This window comes from Pezoporus occidentalis, unplaced genomic scaffold (genome assembly GCF_034315485.1).
Source record: "Pezoporus occidentalis ecotype Australia unplaced genomic scaffold, CSIRO_AGI_Poc_V1 ctg80, whole genome shotgun sequence".
NCBI lineage: Eukaryota > Metazoa > Chordata > Aves > Psittaciformes > Psittacidae > Pezoporus > Pezoporus occidentalis.
Window position 1 is genome coordinate 1444225 of NW_026916159.1, and position 25863 is coordinate 1470087.

General features: G+C 38.7%; 2 protein-coding genes across 11 annotated transcripts in view; one reads left to right on the forward strand and one right to left on the reverse strand.

The window, feature by feature from the left end:
- Positions 1-25863, forward strand: part of RBMS3 (RNA binding motif single stranded interacting protein 3) — a 729877-nt gene that overhangs the window by 575738 nt on the left and 128276 nt on the right. For all 10 annotated transcript variants that reach the window (XM_062603533.1, XM_062603531.1, XM_062603532.1 and 7 more), the window contains 2 exons: positions 3526-3683; positions 14342-14421. In XM_062603533.1, the coding sequence (XP_062459517.1) occupies positions 3526-3683; positions 14342-14421 (238 nt within the window). The remainder of the gene's footprint in view (positions 1-3525; positions 3684-14341; positions 14422-25863) is intronic.
- The window catches only part of LOC134155902 (aggrecan core protein-like), a 667433-nt gene that overhangs the window by 324147 nt on the left and 317423 nt on the right, over positions 1-25863 (reverse strand). The window lies entirely within an intron of this gene.

Genomic DNA, 25863 nt, shown 5'->3' on the forward strand with positions numbered 1-25863 from the left:
TTGGGCTTATGGTTCTGGTTGGGCTCATCTTGACAACAGATAGGCACATGAACAGGAGGACACCTGCCTTTCACATTGGAAAGCTCAACAGTTACACTGGGTTGGGGAAGCAAGTATCTCATGCAGGAGCTTGGGGAATCTGCGATGACAATACTTGGGCAAAATAATGAGCATATGTCAGCACCTCTGTGCTGCAGAGGGGACTCTGTGTAACTGAAAAGGATCACAAGGAGCCCTGGTGCCAGAGGCTGGGAGGGGGAGCTGAACCTGAGAAACTGGGGTTTATGAGGGTAGGTGGCTGTGGGGTCTGGCTGCATGGTGATAGGACAGCCAGGCTCCTCACCACTCCTGTACAGCCTGCTCAGCTCCAGGCTTCATCGTTGGGAAGGATTTCATCTTGTTTTCAGTTTGTGTTTGATATATGGCTTCTGTGGGGTGATATTACTCTGTAAAGGAAAGAGGTATTTCTCTAAATGTTATATTTGTATAGTAAGGAAAAATATTGTGTTTTTTTCCTTTCTTAGAAAACACTGTTGTGCTGTGGAGGTAGCATGAGTGGCCTTATTTGTCTCTTTCTGCTTGCAGCTCTTGTTTATCATGTTGATAAAAGATAGGCTGGGTAAATCTTTGTGGGAGAATTACTATGGCCTGCTGGTCTTTCATTCATCCTCAGAGTGTAGCTAAACTTCCCACAGATGTTTAAAATAATGGCATTTAATCTCTAACACAGTTAAAAGGCTCATGTGTTCCTGCTCCAGAAGTGAGACACATTGACTGCAGTTCTTATTTATTTTAGTTGCTTGCCCCAGCTTGAAAACTGAGTAGTCAAAATAAAAGTTCTCATTTTAATATTCTGTGGGACTGAATTGCTTCAGTAAAAGCACTGGCTCTTGTGCAGCTACTGGTGTATAACTCTGCTTTCTTCATATTAGTCTTTCCTTTGGTTATGGCCATGTCATCTGCATATTCTTTCGAAATACTGACAAGGAATGTCTATCACTGAGCACTGACTGGTTGATGAATTGAAGCCCCTAGCCAACCAATGAGGAGAGGTTTGCATAACAATGTGATTATTTGGAATTACAAACCTTTCCACTTGCTTCTGTAATGCCTCTGCTTTAACTGCCTCTGTTGTTCACATTTTCAAAGTACTTGGAAATCATGAAGATGCTTCCTAAGTCTTGTATCTTTCCTTTTTTCTGTGGCATATATGGGGGGATATGTGAAGGGAAGTAACAAGCAATGAAGTTAAATAGTTTGCACACAGAAAAGGGGAACAATGTGGAAAAAAGTAAAGGAGAAAGAAAATGTTTCAGATTTTTGCTTGTTAATTTTTCCCAAAGCTAAAAGTGTGATCTGAAGCTCATATTCCTCCCTTTTCTTTCCTACCTTCCCTCCAGGACTGTTTGCATGATTTTCCTCTTGTTGTCAATACTGTTCCAGTTCTGACTCTTCACTAACATGTTTGGGTTATTGGAGAAGAACTAGCTTTCAGAGCTGTATGAATGTAAATTGATGTGAGTGAAAGGAAGGTAACTGCAGGGAAAGATGACTGGAAAGGGAAAGAATGTTTTTCTAGTTCTGGAGTTTGTAACTTCAGTTCAGTTTGCAGTAAGTTCACTCCTCATGCGTGTGTGTGGTTTTTGTATTCTCTGTCCCTTACTACAAAGCATGGTAATAACTGGATATATTTCTGTAGAGAGCAGCTTGAAAATGTGCATACTTGGTTCTTTTACTTCTGTTTTGTGAAATAGTGGAGAATTTGACCTACATAGTAATGTGGTGTTTCATGGGGTAAATGGGTTTGGAGACGCAAACCTAGAACGCAATGAGCATTAAGCAGCATGTCCAAAAGCAAGTGTTTGCAGTTGTTAGGTCAGAATCCAAATTATGCAGTAAAACACCATTACACGCCTTCTCGTTTCTGACCCTTTGAGTGTCCATTTGCAGCTTTTCTTCTCATCCAAAGGGGCTAAAGTTTCCTTTGAGCCTGGGGTAAGGAAAGCTGAAAACTTTCTTTGACTTCTGATTCCAGTATTTAACCACGCTAGACTTTGCTTAGTCATTCTTGGCCTTGCGAAGACGAGACGCATGAATCACAGCTTGAAATGATTTCTCTTTCCATTTTCAAGGCCTTGAATGTGCAAGGCAGTGATGGAGCAGGCATCTTGGTTCTGCCCCATCTTCATACGTAGAAACAGAATGTGTGATTCTTTGTGTTTGACAAGACAAATCTGCACTGATTTTAATGGCCTGTAATTTGCTTTAGTTAAACCAGGGCAGATGGCTGCAGGGCTTTGTGTAATTTCTTCAATGCAAGATTGTGGTGCTACTGTAAGATTATTAATCTGGTTTTAGGACACCTCATAGCAAAAAAAAAAAAAAAAGGCACTACTGTTGTCAACTCTGCATTGAGCAAGTAAAACTTAGTTCTGCCCATTAAAATGTGTAACAAAAAAGAATCCAAGAATTTATCGCAGAGGGCTCTGACAAGTAAGGTATTGTCTGACTTACTGCACAGCATAAAAACTGCATCTTGTGGTTTTGGTTATCAAGCATTAACTAAAATTATGTAGTCATGTCTGGTCCCAATCAGGCTTGTACTGACAGGTGATCCGATAGTACGTAAAGCTCGTATCAGTGAAAATTGAAACAGAGCCATGAAAATTTGCAAGGGCTTAACTAAACTGATTTAATGTAATCAAGACCTGGTTGTCTTTAGACAGGGTTTTTATTTACTGCTTTAATACATTTATTTGACATAGCATCTATGCCTCTTTTGTGTTTCAGTAGCAGTAGCTCGGCAAGCAAGAACCGGAGTTGGAATGATTGCCAAAAATGAAAGTTCAGCTTAGAAATCCAAATTAGAATGAGAAAGATGTCTTCACATTTGCTTTCTCAATTATTTAGACTAAAGGCTATATTTTGCAAGATATTTTAATTCAGTCTGAGAATAAACATGTGACCTGTCTTAGCAGGTCCTTAGATTGAACTGCAGAGCTCCCCCCAGTCCAGTTAGGTCTTGTTCCACATTATCAACCAAGACATTTCTGATGGGGAAAAAAACCCAAAAAGTACTATGGAAAGTGTTGTGGGTTTTCAGTGAAGCTTGCTCATGATGAACATGTTGAATGGGAAGTCTGCAGGCTGGAAAGCACATCTGCTTAAAACGTGTTTTCTTTCTTTGTTTATGTTACCAGTGAGCACTTTTGTGGAAATCATGTTTTCTTCACAATCTGTTTGCTAAATCAGGGCACAAACCTGAGAATACTTGTTCATGAGTAATTTTCTATAATGAGTGGCATCACTGAATTCAGTAAGAATCACACAGAATTAAGTACATGCATGAAAGTTTGCAGAAATTTGGCAAATACGTTGTTGTCATTAACAGATAGCCCAGCTTTGCTTCTAATGCAACTATAAATTCTTGGCTTGGTCTTGTTTTGAGTAGCCCTCATTGTATGAGCCATAAGCTATTCTATTGTGCTCAGTCTAACGGAGGATATTTCTCTCATTTTGTCATAGCAACAAGAGCAAGATCCCACAAATCTATACATCTCAAATTTACCCGTTTCCATGGATGAGCAGGAACTGGAGAATATGCTGAAACCCTTTGGACATGTCATTTCCACCAGAATATTAAGAGATGCTAATGGAGTCAGCAGAGGAGTCGGCTTTGCCAGGTGAAACCTTTACACCTTTTTTGGTTCATTCACATTTTTCAGCTTTGGTCCTTCTCAAATGCTATTTTGTAACTCAGAAGTCTCATAGCTATTGAGAATGCAGAGCAGCATCTTTATCAGATCATGTATCTGTTCTTTCCACCAAACTGAAGAATACCAATGCAGAAGGATGTTCATTTCATTGTTCTAAATATAGTTCATTACATGTATGTGTATGTAAATAAAAATCTCTTGGAACAGTGATCTATCTGTGCGTTATTAAGCTTGGATAATAATAGATGTTCTACAGTCAGAAGCACACACTTGGTGAAGAAACTGTTTAAATGTTTAGCACAGATTTTGTAACAGGAAAAAGTAAATTTATCAGTTGGAAGAGCAAAGGGGAGGAACTATAACTGAAGAAACATGACTTCCTTGAAAGCTGCAGTGATCTCAAGACTGTGAGAAGAGTTTAAGAAGAAATATTTACATATAATAATCCCTGTTGGAGTAGTTAGATATTTTTGACAGAATGGACAGCATATTATCACTGTGTACTTCATTGTCAGCACAGATAGACAAGTTTCCGTGTTTACTCTCAGGGAATTATTATATAGATTCTCTTCAGCTTGAAGTATTCTTAAATCAAATAGTTTTCTTTTGAAAAGCCAAGGAATAGAGAGCTATACATATAGAAAGGTATTGAAAAAGCAAGTAAATAGAGAAATTTGCAATTGTGCTGAATTTTGAAGCAGAAAACCGAATCAGAATTCAGTTTTCTCTTCAAAATAAAAGGAAAAGTAGCAAATCATTGTTTTTGCAGAATATTCATAACATTGTGCTTTGTAGAGAATGCAAAATGACTTAGTCATCTTGAGAATTTCTTTGAAATGCACCATGTCTTGCCGTGTCATGGCACTTCTGTTAAGTGTCATAACATCACTGAGTGAAATGGGGTACTGTATGATAAAAAAGTGGCTTGCAAGATAAGTGACATTATAGTGTTATCTTTGTCCTTGATGTGAAAGATCATCACGCATGAAGAATGTTAAGATAATGTTGTCTGAATTCAAATGGGAAAAGGCAAAACATTTATGCTGAAAGATGACACACTGTTCCTTATGATTTTTTCTAGTTCACTAAGTAGAGATTAGTGTAACTCAGGGATAAACTCGCATTTTAAAAAACTGACTTTGTGTGTGGAAATGTAATTATGTAACAAATTTCAAGAAACCTTTAGTGATCTAATATGAAGGTTGTGTAATTTCCCCTGCAAACTGTAGAGGGGTAAAGCCTTTGCTCCATCAAAGTATACAGCAGGTCTCCCATTGGCTTGAGCAAAGCCAGGAATTCAGAACCGTGGTTGAATGCTGACTCTTGTCTTTGCAGGATTATCAGTACAAGATTTAATTACTTGGCCACCTGACCCTTTTGTAATACAGTGCTATTTGGTATCTTTTCTCCGCCACATCAATCCAAATAGATTAATGTGTTTAGTTTTGCTTGTAGTCAGGAAGCTTTTGTTCTAGTCTATCTACAGTGTGAGCACATGCTGAGAGGGTATAAATGCAATACAGGTAGGAGATGGTAGCTGTATTTCAGTCCAGATAAAATTTTAGGAGTTCAGATCAGCAACCCGTGTGGTGATCCCGTCAATTATCCGCTGCCTTCTGACCTGGGGACTTTTATCGCAGTGTATCTTGCCTGCTTGTGGGTTGTGCCATGCTGCTTAGCACAGCTCTTAACTGAACCACAGAAGCACAGGAGAAAAAGTTAACTTTGCACACACTAAAATGATGCAGCATCCAGCAATTTTGAGATTTGGTGTTTCAGAGTTATTAATTGCTATGATGATTAAACATTGCATTTTGATTCTGTCCAATTATGTGACTAGTCAATCTCAAAATAAGTATATTCAGAAAGCAAATGGAAGTAAAGACTTCCGGTAGACAGTTACTGTCAGATTTTTCTGCTAAATGGAAATGATTAGTAGTATCATAGTACTGCAGGTGGCTACTTAGTCATTTATAAGCAAGGTAACTTCAAATGTTCTTGGCTGAAAATTATCTGAGCAATGTCTGGCCACCTGAGAGTTCAACCTCCTTTAAAGTTTGTATGTACGAAACTAGCTCCCTTTTTTAAGCTGTGATAGTATCTCTTTTGCATCCCTCAAAAGCAACTGGACATATTTTCCTGAAACTTTCTAGAGCATTTCACTGTGGCTTGAACCCAACTGTGCCTAGGTATGCTCCAGCAGAGAATCTGGGGAGGACAGTTATGAGCAAGGGGCCAGAGAAAGGAGGCTTTAGACTCTGCCTGTGGCTCCACAGAAGTTCTTCCAGTTGAAAGGGAATTGGCAGAACCTCTGGACACCTGCCTCTGCCTCACCCCAGCCCATGCTTTGTACTTCAAAGCCATGCTAACTGGGTCCAGGCTGTCTGTGGGACCTGGCATTCTGCAGGGCTTGTGCTGCTGTTGTCATTTGGCAGCATGGGTTTCTGCTGACACAGGCAAGCAGAAGGTGGGACTAAACACAGTCTGTCATATAGCAGAGAGAGAAATTAGAAGGAGGAGGAGGCAGAAGAAATACTAGAAATAAGGAATTGGAAAAGGAGATGGTGTGGGTGAAAAGCTTTGAGTTCAGTCTGTCTTAAGATATCAAAAGAGGGAATGACATAGTGGTTCCCTGCACACAGGGATTTCATCACAAGACTTAAAACTGTAGGTGTTTCTCCTAAATCCCCATTGCTGGAAGTCATCTAATGAGTTCATCATCTGATCTTTCATTTAAAACATGTAAGTGGATTCCTCAGAGCTTAGAGCAAAAGCATAGTCCTTCATCCTCAAAAAGAAAAAAAAAAACAAAGGAAAAAAAGCCAGAGGAACTGGATTTGGAGACTTTTTTTCAAGATGCAGTTTTAAAGCTGATCTCTTATGACTTGACTTTTGCAAACAGGACATTAGCGATATTGCTGGTGGTGGTTTAGGTAAAAAGCATATCAGAGGTAGTAAGAAAGAAAGTCTTTGAGGGAGGCTGGAATTACCGGACACGAAAAGGTGCTGAGTGCATGGAGCGAAATATTTAATGTTATCCTGAAGATTTGTTGTCTCTTATAAAGAGGTAACCATATTTGCTGTAAGACCTGGCTTTCCACAGGCCCATAAAGGGTGGCTCCAGATGTTAAGGTGGGAGAAGATAAAGAAGTCACACAATCACATTGGAGCCACAGTAGCGGTGCCATCTTGCTAAAAGAGAGGGAGTATTTAGAGGAAGATTTCTGAGGATCAGTGATGATGCTACTTTGGAGGCAGAGAAGCATTAGCAGCAACGGGGGATAAAGAACTTCAGGCATTTTAAGGCTGTATTTGTGAAGAGGGGAAATGCTTTGTTCTTCTTTATTCAAGGGTTTAATTGAAAGCATTTGAAAAGGTGCTGTAAATTTAGCTTGAACAAATCCATCATCTGGGATGGTAGTGCAGGCTTAGATACTATGAGGATCATTCCTGCTTTCAGTCAGAATAATGATCTGTCACATCCTACATCTTATCCAGGAAATTGCTTTGTAATTGATATCTCACATGAAACTAGAAATCCCTAATATGCCCCAAAGACTTTGTGTGTTATCTCTAAAATATTCCAGTGCCTGTGGTGGCAAATATCCATTGAAAGCCCCACCTTGGAAGGGGCACACAGCAGCACTCCAAGGTGCTGGGGAGGTCTGTAAAAGAATGTATCTCCAAGACCCTCACCTCTCCATCTCGCATATCAACCTGGACCAACTTTTGGTAGACTTAGTACATCCCTAAGAAAATGTCAAGCATGGAGCTGCGCTTTCAGGGAGAAGCAAACTCCCAAGAGGGACAAGAGGGGCAGGATTCAGGGACAAATATCAATGGGACTCTGTAGCATGAAAATGGATATGAAGCCCTTCAAGGTAAAGAAGGAGGAATAAGAAAGTTGGGTGCCATCAGATAATTTAGCTGAGCAATTCTCATAATCCAAGCCTGAGGTACTGTGAGTTTAATTGAACTCCTTGGGACATGGAAAAGGGAGCAAGGAAGCATTGGGATATACCTTAGGGAGGGACTTACTGATACCATTGAATCAATGAAATAAAAATCGTACTTTATAGCCCCACAGTAAAATACCATTCAGTATTATTTAAGTAACCTACCATAGGGATACTAATATTGATAATACCATACATATGTGTACCACACTCAGATGAGTAGTGGAGCAAGCATTTTTTAGGTCTTTCTATATGACAAAGTGCAAAGAAAGAGTTAGAAAGCACTAACTTTTTAATTTTGTTTTCTGTCTTGTAACTTAAAACGACCTTGCAAGATTCACCCCCAAGCGACATTTTACAATGAAGTCATAAGCCTCTGAAACCAGAAATTTATGATGGAAATGCCGACAGTCAGACAGTCAAGTATTGCACTGCTGGCGGGCACCAGTATAATACTTAACCTGAGACTGTGAAGACAGTAGCATAAATCAGCCTGGGTCTAGGTGGAAATGACCGTGTATTCATATAATTCTTTTCCAGTAACATGAGAAAATTTATCCAACACAAACTGTCAAAAAAGAGTGTTATCATGCTGTTCCCAGCAAACAACCAAAGTCAGAAGATTCTCAATTAGCTGTCTGTATCATCTTAAAGCAAAATGAAGTGTAAAGCACATGCTTCCGTTCTTTTGTGACAGAGCTGGGGGGGTGGGGGGGAGTGGGGCTGTAGTGAGGCTTTTACCCACTTCGTTGCTGGGACTTTGGGCTTCATCCTTGTCTTTTCCGTACTTTTTTCTTTTGGAAGAGCTTGCAATGAGATGCTTTTCTCTGCCTGCATATGTTTTTTGTTAAATTTATCTCCTGCTTGTCTGCATTTTACATGTCTTAAAATTATTCTTTGGAAACAGTACTCAGCTACTGAAGTGGAGCAACAGAAAATGGGAAACAAGATTTTGAACCCCCACAGCATCATTTTTCTATTTATAGAAGTTTTGCATGGATTTCAATAGAAATGGACGTGCTCCAGTTTCCACTGAAACAAAACAGGAGAGCCAAGGCTTTAATTTGTATGTTCTTTTTCTCAAAGGAAGCTGTGCATCTTTCACGGGGTTCAGGATAACGTAGGTGTCATTTAATTATATTGGATTTCTTCTGTAACAAGGAGTTTTCTCTATGGAGAGCAATGTAGCTCTATGCAGAGGTACTCCCTCAGGCAGCTCAAAATGGTCACCTTGGCATAATGGGCCATGCTGCATGGACCATATCCTCGGAGAAGCGGAGCCTATCCTGTCCTCACCAGAGAGGTTTCTGCAGATTTTGTATATTCATCTGAGATAATGAACAAACTCCTGTTGTTCATGGAAACAGGACTGAACATGAAGAATATGCACGCAAGACATGTTAGGAAAAGACATTATTTATGAGCAATGAGGAGAACTTGTCAAAATTAATATCTCTTCCTAGACTGTAAGTGACAAAGGGAACAATTTTTCCAGCATAAAATGTATTCAAACCAAAAATCACAAACATCTGGAAGCAGTCTCTTACCAGCTGAAAAGTTGGAGACATAGCATAGCTAAGTCAGTTACAGGAGAGAAGAAAATTGCAAGTTGCAGCCATATCAGGCTCTTAGAATGCCTGGAATTATATTAGCAGAATAAATTAAATAAATAAGTGAACATGTTGACATAGAAGGATGAAGAATTGAACATAAGGAGGTGCTAAGAAACCTCATACTAATCAAACCTGTCTTGTAGCTTTGGAATATTTAAGACTGGAGATAATTTTCTCTGACCTCTTTTGTATCTCGTGAAGTTGAAGTGCTCCCACTTACCTATAATTGATATAACGCTTGTCTTTTACTAAAATATGACTTTCAGAAATTATTTCAGCACATCAACCAGGAAAAAAAAAGAAAAGAAAAAAGAAAGAAAAGCCACCTCTTTTCTGTCTAATGTGTGCCAGTGGCTCATCTTCCTTGTAGTTAAAGGTTTCTGACTAATTTCTTTTTCAAATTTATCTGGTTCTTGTCACAACTTTCTCAGCAGGATTAAAGAACTGCTTAGTACCTAGTTTATTCTCCACACAAAGGTACTTATGCACTGCTGTTAGACTGTCCCCCAGTCATCTTTTTGATGTGCTAAAGAAATTGAGTTTTTCAAGTGTGTATTCTAACTGTAGCCTCAGTTCTTTGGAGTCCTCCACTGTAAAATATTGCTATTCCCTACCTACTTCCGTCTTTGCAAAATGCCTTAAAAAGTTGTCCTGGCTTCAGCAGAAGTCATTTTTCTCCTTCTCAGTAGCTGTTGCAGTGCTGTGTTCTTGACTTTCAGCCTGGGAACAGTGCTGATAACACCAATGTTTTCAGTTGTTGCTAAGTCATGTTTACTCTGACCAAGGACTTTCTGAGTCTTATGCTCTGCCAGGGAGGAGGGGAAGCCAGGAGGAAGCAGAGGTAGGACAGCTGACCCAAACTAGCCAAAGAGGTATTCCATACCACAGCACGTCATGCCCAGAATGTAGAACTGGGGGCAGTTACCCGGAAGGGTTAGATCACTGCTTAGTTGTGCTGGGTATCGGTTTTCGGGTGGTGAGGGGTTGTATTCTCTTCCCTTGTTATTTCCCTTATCATTATAGCAGTAGTGGTTTTCTGTTATACCTTAGTTACTGGACTGTTCTTATCTCAACTTGTGGGAGTTACATTCTTTTGATTCTCGTCCCCATGCCTCCAGGAGCGGGAAGAGGAAGGGGGGGGAGTGAGTGAACGGCTACATGGCACTGAATTACCGGCTGGGCTTAAACCAGGACAAAAGTAAAGAAACATTGCCCCCAGGCTTTATTATCCATGCCTTTATAAATACAAGAAAACAACAATCATAGAATCATAGAATAGTTAGGGTTGGAAGGGACCTTAAGATCATCTAGTTCCAACCTCCCTGCCATGGGCATATTGCAGTCATAACAGAAATGTTGTAGTAACAATTTAATCTTTAAGTATTTACTCAGTATACAAAAAAATTATAGACTTGATTCTCATTTACATTATTATTATTATTATTAGGTAGTATGACTATAGGGTATATGTAAACCAAACCCATGTTTTACCACTAACTGGTAATTATATGGTACTGAATATTTCTTGTGTAATAATTATGTAGTCAGCATGTTAATCCTTGTGCATAAATTTATGAAGTTATTTCTTGACACTGCATCAATCTTTATAATAAGTATATGTAAGAGCTTTTGGTTTTAAAAAGAATTCCTTTTCCTTTTTATTTTTCTATTTTTTTACTGTAAAGTTTCTCTTTTGTTGTGTTACAACAGCATGTAATGACTACATTGGAGCCACTGTGGTTTGTAAAGAGAGTAATATGCTTTTATTTTTAAGTAATAGCACGACATGAACATCAAATTATTTGGTTGCGATACTTCCTTAAGTCCCCGCGTTTTTTTGTTTGTTTGATCTTTTACTAGTCATACTGAAATAACTCAAATTTGCAAACTATGGCTAGAAAACAGTCCTAAAAACAGTCTTCCTTTTCAGATTTTTTTTTAAAAATCACTCCCTTCCTAATTGGATAGTATATGGACAATCTAGTTACACTGTATTTGGGAACTTTACAATTCAGTTTCTGAAAGCCGGAATTATACAGACACAGGTGAAAATAAATTATAATTTTGATCGGCTTAGATGATTATCTGTACATCTAAATATCATAAAAATCTGGTCTATGGCTTTGATAATTTTTTTATTTTCTGCAGTGCATTTCCTGATTCAAAATAATACTCAGATGCATTATAGTTAAGTCCAAATTGCATTTAAACATGAATTATTACCTAAGATCCTATTAGGATGAGCACCAAAAACATTCTGTTTAAGGGATTTTGAAAATGATACTTCTGAATTATCTGATCAACTATTTTTGTGAATTTTTTGTGACTTATCTGATCAGCTAGAATTTCTGTTACCATGTAAAGCCAATGCCCTTCCCTTTCCAGCAAGAGCTGGATATCTGTATCTTTCAATAGAAAGTTATGAAGCTTCTAAGGTCTTTGTCTTTTCTCTAGAATATTGTCATCTGCCACATTTTTTGATCTATCAATTATGAAACAAAACCCAACACTAAGAAAGATAGATTAAAGAGTGCTCTTCCCCCATGCACTCTCCCCCCCATGTTTACCCATGCTCCAGTGACATTTTTTTGTAGAAAACCTGTCCCCTGCAAGCTAACTTTTGACATATAACAATCCTTTTAATGATAGTTTTATTAAATACCAGTTTCAACAAACATTTTGAAACATTTTTATCTCAGACAAGAAGAATAAATTCATGACAAAAAGCATATTTTGTCCATTTTGTCCATTTCCCCTGCGTTTCCAAACACTCTAGAATAGGCAAGTACCGCAGCTTTTTGAAGAACTATGTAGAATTTATTGGTGTGGGGTAACCAAGTATATTCTTATTGGGCCTCTTCCCACATATGGCTAGTCTTCATGGCTAAAACAAGTGAGAAGAGAAAAAGGAATGTCTGAATTGATGTGTACAGACAGGTTCAGCTCATGGGTAGGCACCTGCCATAGACACTGCTACCTAGGTTGCTGATGTTGATCAGAATTTGAACTAAACTAAAAATCAGGGTCTTGTGATGGCAAATACCAGGCAATTTTAGTAATACATCTGGTTGTTCTATACCCCACATTCTTCCCAGTCAGTAAGCTAATCATCCTGAAGAACACAGTTTGAAAGGGTTATTTCTTAAAAACAGGTATTGTGGACAAGTGTAAATTGTGGTTCATACTGAGATGGCCCTGGGATAGATGCCATCTACCCCACAGGCACAAGTAGCAGAAAGCACATGGGGACTCAGGTAGGGGAGGGGTGGATGCAGTTGTTACTCAGCAGCATATCTGAAGGGAACGTGTATAGGCAGCTTTGTCTTTTGTGCTGCCTTTTCAAACTGAGTCGATAATGCCAGTGTCGGTTTCAAGTGAAGCGTGTGCAAGAGTATAGATAGCTAGCAATGGCATTTGAGAGCCGTTAATTGTGAAACTTGAGAAGAAAATGTGCACATTCTTTTTCAGAGTGGTATTCGAATGATGGCCTTTTTATCCCAGAACACTGTGGGTTTCACTTTTGTTCTCTTCCCACATAAAATGCATGGAGTGCACTGAGTCTCTTTCACTTGGCAGCTTATATATTGCATTCTTTGCAGGGACTGCTTTGGCTTGTTAAAATGTACCCCATGTATTAAAATGAAATTGTCACTGCTGTGTGGTGCAACATAACATGGTTTGACATCAAGTGCCTGCAGCTACAGAAAACAGACTTTTATTGCATTTATTCTTTCAGAGACAAGAGTCTCTAAAGGCTCAGTGCAGACAGTCGCTTAGTTAAATCTGAATGAAGCCTAAGTGAACAATCTAAGTTTCTGTCTTTTTGTGTTTGTAGAAATGGCCCAGCCCACAAAATATGCAGTGATATGACCTGGAAGGGACAATTTTTAATGATTCAAATCAGGATTTGTTTTTTAATTTATTTTTTTTTCTTGGTGGTAGTGGGGGTAATTCCTTTGAACCCTTGAGGACAAACTACTGCTCTATGTGAGCCACTCTTTCCCAAAACCATGTAACAAGAGGGGTGGTGGATAAATTAATTTTAAAAATATCTAGACTGGTGAGAAGTAAGCAATATTTATGTCACTGGAGTTACTTTGCAGAGAGTACCTGTAAGCACTGGTGTATTGAAGGAACATTGAACATGTTTTTTAATACAATTTTTCTAAGAAAAACGAAACCAGTGTGATTTTCCTTTTCTTTTTGCTTGCTTATTGGCTTTTCATTTCTTTCTTTCCTCTGTTTGAATTTTCTATAACACTCTGTAGCAAATTGTATCAGTTGTTCTATGACCTAGTGTGCGGGCAGTTTACAAGACCTGAATGGTGAATTCCCAGATGTGGTATAAACATGGTTTGGGATTTGACTAGCAGCTTTATATTCTTTGCAGTTCCGTCAAAAATACGTGTACCAGTTCATTGTTAATGCTTTAATTTCTGAAAGTTATCTTGAGGTCATAGGAGATAGACAGTAAGGCATTTCACCTACCAGTATTACATGTAAATTAGTCGTCATGCAAAATTTAGCTTTATGTTGTAATAGGCATATATGCATTGTCTTTGCTATACAGTCTGTCTTTGCAGGTTATTTTTTTAACATTGTAAACCTTAATAATTGTTGTTTAATCCTATGGGGTCTTCTAAAAATCATGTGTTTTTTTTTTTCTTCATGGTATTTGAAGTTATTTTTGGTGCACAAGGCATCTAGAAACACGTCCTTTGCCTTTCCAAGCAGCACATGAGAGCATAAAGAATGTCCTTGTTCAGGGTGATCCCCCAGAGACAAAGGGGACTGTTCATTGACACTTCCATGGCTCACACACAGCCGGGAGCACAGCTGCAGGCTTTGAGGGTGGCAGGTCCTTCTCCCAAGCCACACCATACCGTAATGAGCTCAACCAGTTTCTCCGCAAGAACAGCTTTGAAGATACCTCTCAGCATCTGTGCTTGTGCTTTTTTTCTCCTTTTGCTTTTTGTTGTTGCTGACTGAGCACTTTTATAGCAGCCTAGTAACATGAATTGCATCTGCCCCCATCCCACTTTCTTCTCTTTTCTAGGATGGAGTCTACAGAAAAATGTGAAGTAGTAATTCAACATTTTAATGGGAAATATCTGAAAACCCCACCCGGTCTACCAGGTAAGTCCAGCCATCATTATAATGTTTAAAATTCACTGAAGAGTTTAGAATACAGAAATGCTGGAATTTCTCTATCCTGTGTGAGCATGGCTTATATTACCAGCCCAGCTAAGAGGGTGAACCTCCCTTTTAGAAGCCTATCCTTAATGACCTGTAGCAACTTCCTCCTTGACCAAGTTTGTATTATTCAGACATTTATGCCTGACAGCAGTGAATTTAAGTACATATAAGAATTGTGTTGTCCTACTGCATTTTTTTATTTAAAATACTTATATTTGATTTTTTTTCCAATTAGAGTGAAGGCCACGTAAGTAAATGCTGGTGCTTTTCAAACCAACTAGATCAGCAACTGCATTATAGTTATAAAAGCACCAGGATTTCAGGTTACAGTAATTTTGTGTTCTTTACAGTTACTAGTTGAAGTTACTAATATTAACAGCTATTGCTGTTAATATTAACTGAGGATATTTCAGATATGAAGTGATTTTATACCATTTGTACTAGCCATAACTTAATGAAATGCAGCCATTTTCTGATACTACCTGCAGAATTCATTCATTGGTGTGTCCATGCCACATTGAAAGGCAATTTCCAGGCAGTAGGTTGCTTTAGAAATCTTCTGCTGTCATCTATGTGGCCATCAGCTGTGCAAAGTTTAGTTATCAGTTGCCTGATTCTTAGTGTTTGACAAGGCCTCCCCAAGGCCACAGATCTGCAATGATTTCTCCCTCATATTTTCTGAAAAGCTATGTTAAGTGAGCAGGAAATCTTTGCAAGAATTGCATCCTAAGTTATTACCTTTTTTTTTTTTTCTTTTTGACTTCCAGTAAACTGTTTCCTCTTTTTAGTTACTTTCATTAAATTCCTCCTTATTCATTGCCTGGTTCTTTATGCAGAAGATGTACTAAATAATTAAGAGAGAGCCATCTGAACAGCTACTGTGTACAGTAATTAAATGCTGCAATGTACATATAAATTTTAGTCAAATCACCTTCATGAAAGAATATAACACTTGTGGTACAAGCTGCAAGACTCCATTCAATGGATTTCTTTTGAAAAAGTAATCAATTTTTCTCGACACTAATGCACTACAGCACCAGCTTGGTGAAGTACAACAGACTTGGGCTGCATAGGACAATGGGCAAAGCAACATAGGCGGAGACCCTCAAACCTTTCTGTATGCATACATTGAGTCCCAGTAGTAATCTGTTTAATATAGCAACACCCAATGGAAAGAGTGTGAATAGCAAGAAGTCAGTAAGTGCAGCTTTGCCATTAAAACCCTTCATGCTCCATGGTCACATTCCTGGTTGTCTCAGAAAGGACACATCATTTGAGCCAGAAATAAAGCCGAATGTTCTTGCAGTGCCTGCTTGAGATAAAAAGGGTACGTAGTAAAGAATGAAAACTAGAAGCTGAAAATCTTATATTTTTTATTACATTTTTAAATTAATCAGGAATATATTGGGTATTCAACATCAGCAATGTGGGACATCAAAATAGGAGTCTTGAAAAGATAGCATGATAACTTTTGTTCCCAGGGATACACTGAAATTGGATTTCAATGTTTATAACTTTTGCTGCTTTCTCAGTTAAAGGACATGAATCAACTTTTAGTTTCCTGAAGAAGGTGTCCATGTGGGAAAATTTTCTACCATGTTTCTCTCATGATTGTTGTGGTCAGATGGCGTTTAGTTGCAAGGATGAGCTGGAAAGTAACTATTTTGAGTTTTCATTTACCTAAGTACAATTCAGATGCAGATCAAGCATAATGCTTGGGGCAAAGCCACTGAACCAGCAACTGCACTCACTCAACTATGCATTAGATATCTGCAAGATCCCATTTATCCTCTGTTTTTGGAGGGCAGATTTTGTAGCTCCCAACACAGATAATTAGAAATTATCATAGGGTATTTGATCCACATGAAAGAGAATATTTATGCCTTATTATTAGAGTAAGGCCTTTTTCAAATCCATGTTTAAAAGACTTTTTGAATTCCTCCCTCCTCTTCTTCAGAAGCCGGAGGGCAAACATGATCGGTTGAGCAGTTGTGTCAATTCAAGTGATACTGACCACTCATACTTACTTAACTTTCATCCAGTGCAAAAACCACTCAGTCTTAGTTTCTTCCTCTTGATGTAGATTCCTGATAGACCTTCTACTCAGTTTACTGATCTGTGCTGTGAACCTGTATTTAAGCCTCTGTTCTGGGTTCAGCAGTAGCAGTCGTTTTTCTCTTTCTTAGTAGCTGGTGCAGTGCAGTGTTCTTGACTTTCAACCTGGGAACAACGCTGATAACACCAATGTTTTTAGTTACTGCTCAAATGTTTAGTCTGACCAAGGACTTTCTGAGTCTTGTGCTCTGCCAGGGAGAAGGGGAAGCTGGGAGTAAGCAGAGACAGGACACCTGACCCAAACTGACCAAAGAGGTATTCCATACCACAGCACGTCATGCCCAGGATGTAACGGAGAGTTACCTGGCTGGGCTGGCTCACTGCTCAGTCAGACTGGGTATCGACAGGTGGTGTTGTATTCTCTTCCCTTGTTATTTCCTTTATCACTGTTATTATTGGTGGCAGCAGTAGTGATCTGTGTTACACTTTAGTTACTGGGCTGTTCTTACTCAAGCTGTGGGAGTTACATTCTTTCGATTCTCCTCCCCATCCCTCCGGGAGGGGGGGTGGGGGGAAGAAAGGGGGAGAGTGAGCAAGAGGGCTGCATGGCTGACTTACGGCCTGGGCTTAAACCACGACAGCCTCTCAGCAAATATAGAAGCATCTTGCTTTATCCCCTTCCTGGCAGTTGCTTATCTTCCTGTATGCAGAAGGAAGGAAAATCAGGTCTCCTGGTTTACTTGGAAAGTCACAATCAGAGTCTGAAAATTATCCTACCAGCATCCTAGTAATTGGCATAGAAAGAAAATCATCTCTAGTTATTGCTGTGACCTCTTTATGGATTTCAGTTAAAAAATGCGGAACCAGAGAACATTAGTAGAAGTATGCAACACTAGCTGTTATTAACCTCTACTGCTCAAAGACATGATCTTACTGTGAGAGAAAATTAATCAATCCTTTTAGGGTTAAATTAAATTGATTTAGGATTTTCAGCTGTACTTCTTTTAGACATAGCATTGAACTGGGAGGGCTTTATATGTTTGTCCAAATCTCCTCTCACCCAAACTCTGATGTTTTGGTTCAGGCTTGCCAGCTAATAAGAGGTTGTATGAAGCCCATCAAGAAAAAAGAATCAGCCTGACTGTAGGCTATTTTGTACAACCTACCCTTGTTCCTGAGGCAGTGAGACTACGGACCAGACACACTGGTTTGGCAGCTATCTTCCATCCATGCTGGCTTCCCCAGTTCCCTGAGATGTGATCCTGGTGACGTAGGGTATATGTGTGGGGACACCATGTCTGTAGGATAAAGGGTTCATGTTGTGGGTCTGGTTTTGCCTGGTTATCAAGTCATGATGGAGGAAGGACTGAAGTAGGTAGCTTCAATGTGATGTTGAACAGCCCATCAGAAAGACTAGGGAACATAAGAGTAGCTTTCATTATGAATCAGCAGTGGGCCATGACTCAATTCCTCCCAAATCCTCCCAAATAGTTATCTCAAACACTCATTTTGAATACAGAGCTCTTTTCCAACTAGTGTCTCCTTGGCAAATGAAATGTAAGTTTGACTGGATGTGGGGTTTGGTGTGGGTTTTTTTGTTTTTGGAGTTGGCTTTTTTTCTTCTTGTTTTTGCTTGTTTGTTTGGTTTTGGGGGGGAGTTGGTTGGAATTTGGGTTTATGGTTTATTTGGTTTGGGTTTGTTGTGGTTTTGGTTTTTTTGTTTGCTTGTTTGGTTGGTTTTTGTGGATTTTTTTTGGGGGGGGAGGTTTTGGTGTTTGGGTTTTTGTTGTTTTTTTTTTAAATTTTGTTTTGTTTTGCTACTTTGGAGGGTTTTTTTTTTAAATAAAATAGAAATTCCAGGAGAATCACTGCTGTGTACCTGGATGTTTGGGCATATCCAGGAGTCACACATCTAAGCTGACCCAGGCCAACAATAAGTCAGGAAAGAGTAAAGCAGTGTTGTATCTGCAAGGAAAGAAAGAGCACAGAGAGTACTCTGGAGATTCTGCATTCTGTGTGTTCTCAAGGCAAAAAAATGTCATTACTTGTTTGACTTTCTAACTTCAACTGCTGTCTGTTGTCTCTTAAAAAACGTGGAGCTGAACGCTGGCAGCTCCAGACCACCAGTGACAATGTAAAGGTTATTTTCTGCCACTTGAAACATTTTGCTGGTCAGATGTAAATTGAGCAATACTTTGTCTATGTTAGTGAATTGTTCTCCTTAGGGGTGCTTCTCTATCCAACTACTTGGCTTCGTTCCATTCCAAAGGGAATTGCTCCACTGTCCTCCTTGCTCAACTAACAAGAATTTCATCATGTTCAGTACTGTACAAAATAATTGGTTATCACATAAATAATTAGTTAATATCTGCATTTCTTCCATACTGAGGAAGTACATTTCTCCAGAAATCTGGAAACTCTCAGTTCTTGGCAGATTCCATGTGAATTTCATAAATATTCTGATTAGCTTTGAGTGATTATTTTTAGCAGGTTTTTGTGTTTGTTTTTGTTTTCCTTTTATTAGCACTGCTTTTCTGAGCTAAATAGACCAGGGCCTACTGTGTATATTTTCTTCCTATAGAGAGTGCAGCCCCACACAAAACTAATTGTACAGGCCCTGCATTGCCACTCTGAAAGAGAAGTCAGAAAATGAGTTCATCAGACTATAGCACTGTACATCTCCACCAAGACGTGAAAGGCACTGCTAATGATGAAGGTAGCTCACTGTCAGTCTTTCAGTGCTGCATCTCTGTTGGTGAATAGGGGACTTTAAAGGAAATCCTGCTAATCTATCACATTTTGCAGTCACTAAATTAATGTAAAATTTCCTAGCAATTCTATCAGTAACAAATTGATTTCTCTTTGGATGGGCTAGCTTGGGGTACATCTTTGCATAGAATTTTTGTTCCTCTCCCAGTATCCTTTGGATGCCTTTAAAAAAATTCATTTTCTCTTTTTGAATAAATGCAAAGACTTAATGAGTTCTTACATTTCTCTTTGGAATTTCACAGGAGCATGCCTCAGTTGTGGTAATTATCCTCTGCTGATACGTCCATTATGCTCTCTCACAGCATTTTCTAGTCATTATAGTACTTCCTAAATTTTGTTGGCTTTGTAAATACTTTTGGTTGTCATAGGACATTGGGCCAATTCCTTTCTCAGGGAAAATAAGTGAGACACAATGCTACAATGCATGGTCAAGAATCTTACTCTTTCATAGCAGGTCTGTGTGGCTTTTATTGCTGATTTTAATGACAAGTTACAAATATCTGACAAAAAGAAAGAAGAGGGAAGTACTAATCTTGTGAAGATTAAGAACCCCACAAGTAACAAGTGTCTGGCATTTTGGGATTGAATTTAACTTGAGCAGAAACTCTTAAACAGAAAAAAATCATCTTCAACAGTACAGATGTATTTGCAAATACCTCATATCTTGTTTTAATCATTATTACCATGCATTTTTCTCTTTAGAAGGTCCCAAGCACTGCATTTTTACACACTCATTTCAGGAGAATGTATGTGTATTTTCTGACTTTCTCCTTATTTTAAATATTTCTCTTAGGTCATCTCTTAGATTCTTCAACCATTGAGAATATATTTAAATATTTAATCTTTGCTTCAGAGAAATAGAATACTGAATAACATATCTAGAGCACTGTGTTTTCTAGGAGATTGTGGCTGAAATGGTAATGAGAAAACAGTACTCCAGTTGTGAATTAACTCTGCAATGGAAAATGTAGCAACATGTTCCACTGGTTTTCTCTTATGAATAAACAAATGATACCTTGTTTGTTATCAGTGATAGTATCAGATGATTCAGATGTTTTTCTGAATGAATGAACCTAAAATGTTTTGTTTGATAACTTTTTAGCCTCTTTTTCTTAGTTTTGGTGCTTCATCTTTTTATTTAATTTTCTCTTCATTTATATGCATAAAACCCTGAAAACTCTTCCAGAACTATATTTTGGGGAGTTTGCATCACTTTATCAAGGTAAGTAATCCATTACTATAAATATCAATGTCTTTCTATCTTGCTTTCCGTATGTATGTATATGTAATTGACATTTTAAACAAGACAAAACAGCAGCCAAAGGTGGAAACTATGTACAGGCTTGTAGTTAGATTAAAACATTTGCTGAGTGCTGCAGAGAACTTAAACAGAATAAAGGGCATTCTGGTAGGTTTCGTACTGTTAATACTCAGCAGAACTAGTTTTAAAAGGAGGTTATCTTTCGCGTATTGTTATGTTCAGAAATTATCTTTGTTCAAAATACATGAATTCCCTCACTTGTATCCTCAGTTCCCTTACCATATATGATGTTAATGTTATCTGAATGTTATACCGCCTACTTCCTACAAATTCAGTTTTGTAAATATTTTCATTGTTATCTGCCATCTGCAGTATATAAATCCTTCCCCATTGTATCAGAAAATATGATCCCTGTAAAGACCTTTGTAAAAAATCACTGTTTAATACATTTTCTATTTCTTTATCCTGTTTCCAATTCCTGCTTGTCATTTTTTGTTCCATCACTGTTATCTTTTGCTTCCTCTGCTCCATGAATGCACATGCTCAGCTTGTTGTTAACAGAAATTTCTTTTACATCTTGAACCCTCTAAATATCAGTTCCCAGTCTTAATCTTTGACAGACATAAAATCTTTAATTCCTTCTGTTATTGTCCTGCCTGAGCCCTGGTGATGACCATGAGGCCACTGTAACACTTCCTGCTTTGCACCCCAGGTCCTTCCCGCATCCTCAGCAACGCACAGGTGGCAGTCTCCAGCTCAGGGGTCTCTAACAAACTGCTCAGTGCAGAATGGGCTCTGTTGACCTGTTGCCTGGGTCATGATGGATGTTAAGAGGTGACTGAGTAGCATACACAGCTGTCAGAAGAGCGTTTCCCTAGGGAAACAGAATTTCATTTTTCAGACATCCATAGTAAGATCACGTAGCCTTTGAAAGAGATGGTCATAAAGGTGGACTTTCTAACCAAGAAACTACAGGATAGGTACTGAATTAGTAGAAAATATAAAACCTCTTGCTTAGTAAGCAGTTCCCCTGTTAGGTCTTTGTGGCTTTGTTTTGTGGCTCATGCAGGCTTCTGTGGTGTGGCCAACCTCCTCAGTGCTGCTTTTCCTTTTAGAGCCATGGCTCTCACACAGCATCAGCAGCAGCTCCTGGCTTTGCCCTCCTTCTGGGTACCCAGCAAAATACTGCTTGTAGTTAATCCAGCCTGAACTGACTCTTCAGCAACAGGTTGCCAATAGGTTGCGACTTCAGCTGAGATCAAGTGTTTCTTGGACTACCTCCATCCTTTCAAAGACAGCCTTTAAAAGTTAGCCAATATTTATGTTGCTTCATGGCATTTTTTGGAGTTTAAAAGGTGAAATGTGTCATTTTGTATCACTGAACAAGACAGGGTTCTTTAGCTCCTTTTTTTTCTATTTCTCCAGAATTATGTTTATGTAACCTTCTGTTCTTGCTGTGCTGACATTTGTGCAGATGCTTCTGGTTTCATAGCACACATTTCCATGTTTTGATGCAAAACTCCATTCCAAATTTTCTAGATCTTGTTTTTTCTTGGGAGGGGGTGGGGGGGCGGGGTGGGTGTGTGTTTTTATTTATTTATTTATTTTTAAGATTGTATTTTCTTTCAAGGCAAAGAGATACTGTCTAAAAAAACCCAACAACCCAACTCCTATCTACTAATTTTCATTTAGCTTTGGCTAGGAGGATACAGAATTAGGTATTTACCCAGTAAACCCCAATAGCTGGTATGCGTTTATTTCTTGGAGGAGCATGAGTTGAACCAGTTTGTATTTCTGATATTAGGAGGTGTGTATCAGTGCTAAATCACATAGTCTGGGACCACCAGGGAATCTGTGTGAGAAGACTGAGTGCTGACATTGTCTAAGGCCTGCTTTTCCAGCAATATATAAAGATGTTGATGATGGGGGCTTTCTCAAATTATCTGATGTGCTACATATATATGTCTTGGTTTATTTGGCCTTATACTTTTATGTAAGTTCCTAGGAAAAGAACCATATCTTTTTGTATTTTAAATAACATTATTATGAAATACTGACTTTTGTAATCTGTCTGTATAATTAATGGCAAATTATTTCACAGGGCTTGTTTATTACTTTGTAACTAGACCTAATAAAAACCATGTAAGATCAGTTTATTTTTGGTATTGCATTAATTCAGGTCATGATGTATAAAACATCATTACTGCACTTTGGATTAAGATCTTTCACTTGGTTTATAGGATTGAAGTTGGAGAACAATAAGGCATATAAATGAGAGAAGATCATTCCGTGTTTCTTTCTGTCACAGTATCACCTGTCATATCTTTCATAAGGTTTCCAGAAGTCTGCAAGATGAATGGAGAATTGCATTCCTTTGTCATTCATAATATCTAGCGGTAATGAAGTATGTCACAGTTTATCTAATTTTAATATATACATTTTTTTCTTTTAAATTGAAGAGCATTTTTTGCTTTGAAAAGTGATTACATAAGTCTTATAATTAGCAATCCATTCCCTTTATATGCAATGGCAGATATATTTGCTTATGAGCAAAAAAGTCTCTTCTGTATTTTATTGCTGCATAGCCAGCACAGCTGAGAGTATGTGCACTGAATTCTGTCGTGCCTCATATATCAGCAAGTGTCGATAAGTTTCTGGTCCAGGGACAAGGCTATTCCTTGGATGCACTTGTAAAATCCAAGATGAGACAGATGAGTTGCACAGGTGTTACAGCAGGCAAGATTTATGAGCCAGAAAGATTCACAGCTTGAATTTCAGATTGTTTAGGTCTAAAGGGCTGGCAATTTAAACCAAAGTAAAACAAACAAAAACATACAAAGCAGAGCATGAAACAATGTGGAACATTGTTAAGTCGTTTGTACATGATTCAGATTTCAGGGAGGAATTCTGCTTTTGCATCGACTGTGGCCAGCAGTAGCATATCCTCCTGTTTCTTCCTCTCCTGCATTACTTTTATTAGTCCCTTCAGGACACTTTAAATGACGGGAGTACTTCTGCTTTGCAGGCCGTACTGCTGCAGTATAGTGTTGTCACACCTGAGCCAGCTAGTTTACAACTCATTTAAAAAGCTAACTTGAGCAAGGATATCATCAGTCTAGCTGAGCACAGACTAGCCACTCAAGCTCACAGTGTGTTATGCTTAATAATACTCGGCAAGTGGTTTACATGGTTCTTTGGGTTTTTTTATTAACCAAGGGAAATTATTTAATCCTTTTAGTCCTCTCATAGCAAAATTCTTCCTTTGCTCCTCATTCCTCCCTCCCTCTCTTAAACTTTGCTACTTGCTTTCGCGTTGAACATTTTAAAATTTGAAGTATAGAGAAGTTTAAGTCAGAAGTTTCAGTCTGAGTCTTTGCTCTGTAATTCCAGTTAACCTGAACAAAAAAGTTTTCTTGAAACTTAACAGCATACAGATAGGTATTCTTTGACACATTCCTTTGGGCCTCCATATTTCAACCAGAAGTGGAAGCTTCTGGGACTGGACTTTTCAGATGTCGCAATAAAACCGGAGCATTGTTTTTTCACACATTTTGGAACACCACTGTAAATCAGTAAACATCCAGGTGACGCGTGCCTGGTCTGTGCTGCCTTCAGGGCTCCACAGACATAGTGGCTGCTGCCTTCAAGCATACAGCCTCATGGAGTCTTTCAAGTGGATTTGCTCCATCAGGACTGGCATGGAGGGTTTTCTCCAAATACATTTCTATTGGCAGAGCTGGTGAAGAATTCGGTGGCTTAAAAGAGAGAATATGTATTCAAACTTCTCAGTGCTTTTGTGAACAGACATAAGTAGCAGGTGCTTGGTGTGGGCTTAAGTGGCTATGGGAGAAATTTAATGCTGATGCCTTTAGGAAGGACTGTGTATCAAGAAAGGATGTTTAATGAGAGATTGAAAGCAGGTATGTTGAGAAAGGAGTATACAGAACCTGCCCTTCTCTCCTGGTCTTGCCTTTCTGCCGCTTTCTTTCCCTCCCTACCACCTCCCAAAGTAATCATTTCCTTACCACCAGAGAAACCTTGAGGATTCTTCTGTGCCCCCCTCTCCACCCCCTCCCCCGAGACCCCAAGAGTGTGAAGTAGCATGATGTGTCTGAAGTAGCCTGTGAAGATTTTTTCCTTTGTGATTCATCATGTAAGATGAGCAGTATGACAACAACAGTTTCCATGTTTTGAATACCAGGAGCCTCTTTAGTAAATGAAGTCTCCCTCTCCCCCTTCTACTCCTCGATGGTACTGCACAACAGAGAAAAGCAATTCAGTCTGAAAGCACTGGGAAAGTGGCTAATGTTTTACTTGATATTCTTTTGGTCACAACAACAATGTCATTATGCTGCAGGTCAACAGTCCTCAGCAGCTGTAAAAGCCCCATTTTTTGGCCATTTCTGTTAGTCTTTCTTGATTGAATGGCAGCATTTGATCACAAGATCATAGAAAGTTTTTTTCTATGTTCAGTCACAGGAACTTGAAAGAGGAGCAAAGCAGCCTACATTTTACTAGGGCTGCCTTTGTGTTTATGATGTATCTGCAATTTACCTTCTACAATGTATGAGACATCAAGAGGGAGGGAAAAGGTGATGCATGTCTGATTCTACATTTATCGTTTTTGTTAAAGCTCATTAAAATAGCATTTTCTATGTAGCTTTTCCACCACCACCCTGTATGTGATCCTCAAATACATAGCACTCCAAGAACTGCTGCTGTTCCTCAGAGAAAAAGAAACTGAAAAATGAGAGAGGAGGGGAAAAGGAGTAATTTAACCTTTTGAGGATATGACAAAATGCTTTTCAGGAGCCAAGTTTTACAAGCCTTACTTCGCATTTCAAAAATGCAAATTTTAACAAAAGCAAAACAACAACAAACCACCCTAACAAAATAATGTCTCAGGCTCCTCAGTTAGAGTATTACATTACTGAATACAGTCTGGTTCTTCCTCAATTAGAATACTGATTACCCTGTGAATTCACTGATTCTAAATCTTTTTTTTTCCCTCTGGCTTTTTCTTTCCATTTTCTTTTCCCTTTCCCTTTGCCTTTCCTTTTTGCCTTTCAATTTCCTGCGTTTCCCTCTTTTTTCCATTTTCTCTTTTTCATTTCTTCTTTTTCTTTCTTCCTTTCCCCTCTTCCCTTCCCTTTCTCCTCCTTCTCTCCCCCACCTTTAGTAAATACCATAACTTTGTGATCAAATGTGAAGTTTTAGAGCTGACTCTATAAATTTTTGAAGCATGGATTCAAATTAAGAAAATATGACCAGCAGCCTACTAACTGTATTCTTGTCTG